Below are 3775 nucleotides of genomic sequence, written 5' to 3'. Positions count from 1 at the left end.
GCTGGAGTGTTTACAAGTGGCCTCCCTAAACCTCCCAGTCTTTCCACAGTTAAGTCTTCAGGAAATATTTTTCAGATTCCATGAAAGTCATATGTGATTAGTGCCAGTTAAGTCTGAACATTAGATTTTTTACTCATTAATCAAATACACATATTTGATATGCAGTTTTCAGAGAGGATGTTATATAATCCTGCAGCCTTCAGTGTCCATGTTATCAAGTAATGTGAGAACCCAAAGCTCCAGGTGAATATTTGGAGGCCATGCTAATATTAACTTCAGACATTAAGGTAAAAATAATGTAAATTCCTGACTTCGTACATAAACGTGCAACTCTTCCCTCCCTGTTGGAAGACTGTGGGCTTGGTATTACCCAGCTACGCCATCTCACCATCCCCATGGGCACCGTCAGCACGCAGGCGTGTGCGTGACACCCCACTGGATGCACCCAGTGGCCATGGGACACAGCAAAGCCAACTGGCCCAGCCAGCAGTTGACTTTCACCCTGAGGGCAGCAGTGTGGATGGAGAGAAATGGACAAATACAGGGGAAATCACCTTTTTGAGGTCAAGTCTGCAGGGCACTGGGTCTGCATCTAATTGAAACCAAACCCCCATGAAAGAGCACCTACGGAAGGAAAAGGAAAATACCAGCCGCTTACCAAGCACATTTACCAGAAAACAGTGTTTCAATATTGATCGATGTTTAGGTTAGAATTTCCGATGCTTCTACTCTATTAAACCCCTTAGCACTCTCCCCTGGCCCTAAAATCTTTCATAATCATATTAGGTTTTCGTGGCATCAAAAGCCAAAACAGCACAGGTTGCTTTTGGTGTAAATGCTGAAAACTGTCTCTTATTACTTGAAAGACTACAAAGGATTTAGACAGTCACATGTAAAATGATCGTGGCCTCTTTTCTAGGCTTTGAGGGTATAACTTTCGTAAGTCAGCCCACCAGAGTATTTAAATTAAAGAGAATAGTTCTTCAAATAGAACGGTGGTTAGTGCGTGTTGGTGAAGTTGTATCCCATGCGTTTGAATGATATGGGTAAAGAACTATATTGTAGACTTCACATATTCCTTACTCTCCATCCCCACTGCGGTCCTTTGGAAAATGATATTAGTGTGGACTCCAAATATTAATCTGGGGCTTTGGGTTCTCGTGTCACTTGATAACTTGGACACTTAAAGCTGCAGGATTATAACATCCCCTCTGATAACTGTATATCAAATACAGATATTTGATTAATGAGTAAAGAGTCTAATGTTCAGAGCTAACTGGTACCCCCAGGTTCTGATCACATTAGCCTTTCCTTATAACCCTACAGCATTCCCACATTCATTTTCCACGTCACGGCAAAATCCATGGCCCTGTGTAAAGAGCTTGCTCAAGGCTGGCTTTCGTTAGTATTCCATGTCCCCATTCTCCACTTTACCCGCACTCCGCCCTGTCATGTGGAAACCATCCTTTAGATGGGCTCAAAAGGCCCTTTTAGTCCTCTTTTCTTCTAGCACCCCTAAGGTCTCACGCATGCGTGCGTGGGTATGGGCATGGATGAGACAGTACTCAAAATGCACACAATGCATTGTGGGACGTATTGATGTATCATTAGTTTTATTCCGGGCACACACAGGTAACTGAATTGCAAATTACGTCGCCATTGAAGTCAGATAGAAAACCCCACCACATAGGACTGCTGAGGTTTGGTGCAGTAGTTCATCCTGACGGCCTCGTGTGTACAGTCACTGTAGTCGGTATCGCACTTGCCACACTTACAGCTTACAGCTACGGGATAGGAGAAATAAGGACTGACGTGGCGCGGGCACCCTGGTATTTCTACGGTCTTGTACGTGAAGTCTCTATATGTACAAACATCCTGGGACAGAGCATGTTTGGGAAGAAACAGCTTGCCATTGATATCCTGCGGAGAGGACAGAAAAAGGAACATAGTATAATAGGACTTGCAGGTACATACAGATAATGAAAACAAAAATTAATTCACCTATATGCCATTGTCACAAATAGGACTGGGAGAGGGTTTCTTAGCCCCATTTAACACATACCAACTCAACACACCCTCACTGAATCCCAGAGAGACAAAAGTGGCATATACCCCCTTTTATCCTTGATCACGGGAATAAGATAACAAAGTGTGGAAGTAAACTTGTTACAAAATTATCTGTGCCCACTGTGCTGAGTAGATGCACATAATATTGTAACCTGTGCATTCTCCACTGAGGAGCCAATTATCATTAGATTTGGAAAGTGGGGATGTGATTTATCTCATTTCCTTTCTGGACAGAAATGGGCGAAGCCTAGGTTTATCTAATTTACAGCTAAAAGAAGTGAGAAGGACTACATACCCGTGTCACACAATATCCAGCACAGATGGTGGTGTTGACGGCTAGGCAATAATCACACTCCTTCCTTTCGACATGCATCGTATACTCAGTAAGAAAACAAAAAGAGGTTGCTTGCCCACATGCAAGGCCAAAAAACACAGACATCAGGAAGATGGCAGTCATGCTAAATCGAAGATAAAATAAAAGAATCTGTTAGATGTATCCTTTAGCACATTCAGAAGGGACATTTGGAAAGAACTAAAAATATATGTATTTTATGTCCTGGCTGGTGTAGCTCAGTGGATTGAGCACAGGCTGCGAACCCAAGTATCACTGGTTCGATTTCCCAGTTGGGGCACATGCCTGGGTTGCTGGCCAGATCCCCAGTGTGGGGCATGTGATAGGCATTACACATTGATGTTTCCCTCCCTCTCTTTCTTCTTCCCCTTTCCTTTCTCTATAAATAAACAAACAAAATTAATTTTAAGAAATGTATGTATTTTAATACAATGCCTATTTTGTCCTAGGCCCTATACTAGGTGTTTTTACATAATTAATACTCTCAGTAACTTTTCTTTATACACTCAGATGCGGCTATGACCCACAGAGCCCACGGTGTGTGAGGTCGTACGGTGAAGGTCCTGTTTGAAAGTGCTGCTTGGCTCCACTGGCAGCGGAACGGCAAGTCTCAACCACCACAGCAGGGAAGCGGCAGAGACACAAATGCCAACTAAGTGCAAAGCCATGCATTCAATGGGCACAATCCAAATACCTGCCTCTGTGGTTACAAAACGTAAATTAACCGCGAAGTTTCAGTAACAGCTTCCCCAGAATTGTAGTTTCAAAAAACTTTGGTTAAAAGACCAGCAAACAGTTCATAACCAGAAAGAGCCAAGAACCCCAGAAAGTGCATAATCAGACATTAGTACCATCTCAAGGCAAATAATCTTGCATTTAATTTTACCCATTGCCTTTCAAGGAAGACAAGATAAAGCTCCAGAAAGTAGAGAAAAGATTAACTGAAATTACCACTGGTGCTAAGGAGCTAACCCAGACATCCATATACTCCCCTTCCCCATCCCTAGGCTATTCCTCTCAGGTTGAAAGCAGCAGAGTTGGACGAATAAAAAATTGTTACTCAGAAGATGTGCAAAGTTCATTATCTTAAAAAGATTACAGATGCAAAAAATACAGATGGATCCAATGAGAGCGATACGCCCCAGGATGGCAGATCCACTGCGGGTTAGCCGGGTAAGTAAGATACGTTTGGCTGCACAGAGGACACCAGAGGGCCCACATTCCTCAGGCAGAAGGAGAACATGTATCTCAGGAGCTTCTGTGTGATGGAAGAGTTGGTTCAATATCAACTGGGCATCATAATGAGCTGGGTAATGTTGACATAATTATTTCAGTTCTGCTACTGAGAGTGTGTAA

At 42.9% G+C, this 3775-nt stretch overlaps 1 protein-coding gene across 1 annotated transcript; it reads right to left on the bottom strand.

Moving 5' to 3' along the window:
• Positions 1–1624: 1624 nt before the first annotated feature.
• Positions 1625–2524, bottom strand: TSHB (thyroid stimulating hormone subunit beta). The gene is made up of 2 exons (XM_024570683.3): positions 2363–2524; positions 1625–1920 (listed from the first exon to the last, which is right to left on the bottom strand). The coding sequence occupies exons 1-2, from the start codon at positions 2522–2524 to the stop codon at positions 1666–1668; spliced, it is 417 nt and encodes a 138-aa protein (XP_024426451.2). The 3' UTR covers positions 1625–1665.
• Between the last annotated feature and the right edge of the window lie 1251 nt (positions 2525–3775).

This window comes from Desmodus rotundus, chromosome 12, assembly GCF_022682495.2.
Source record: "Desmodus rotundus isolate HL8 chromosome 12, HLdesRot8A.1, whole genome shotgun sequence".
Taxonomy (NCBI): Eukaryota; Metazoa; Chordata; class Mammalia; order Chiroptera; family Phyllostomidae; genus Desmodus; species Desmodus rotundus.
The sequence above is the reverse complement of the archived record's forward strand: the minus strand, read 5'-3'. Positions and strand labels throughout refer to the sequence as shown.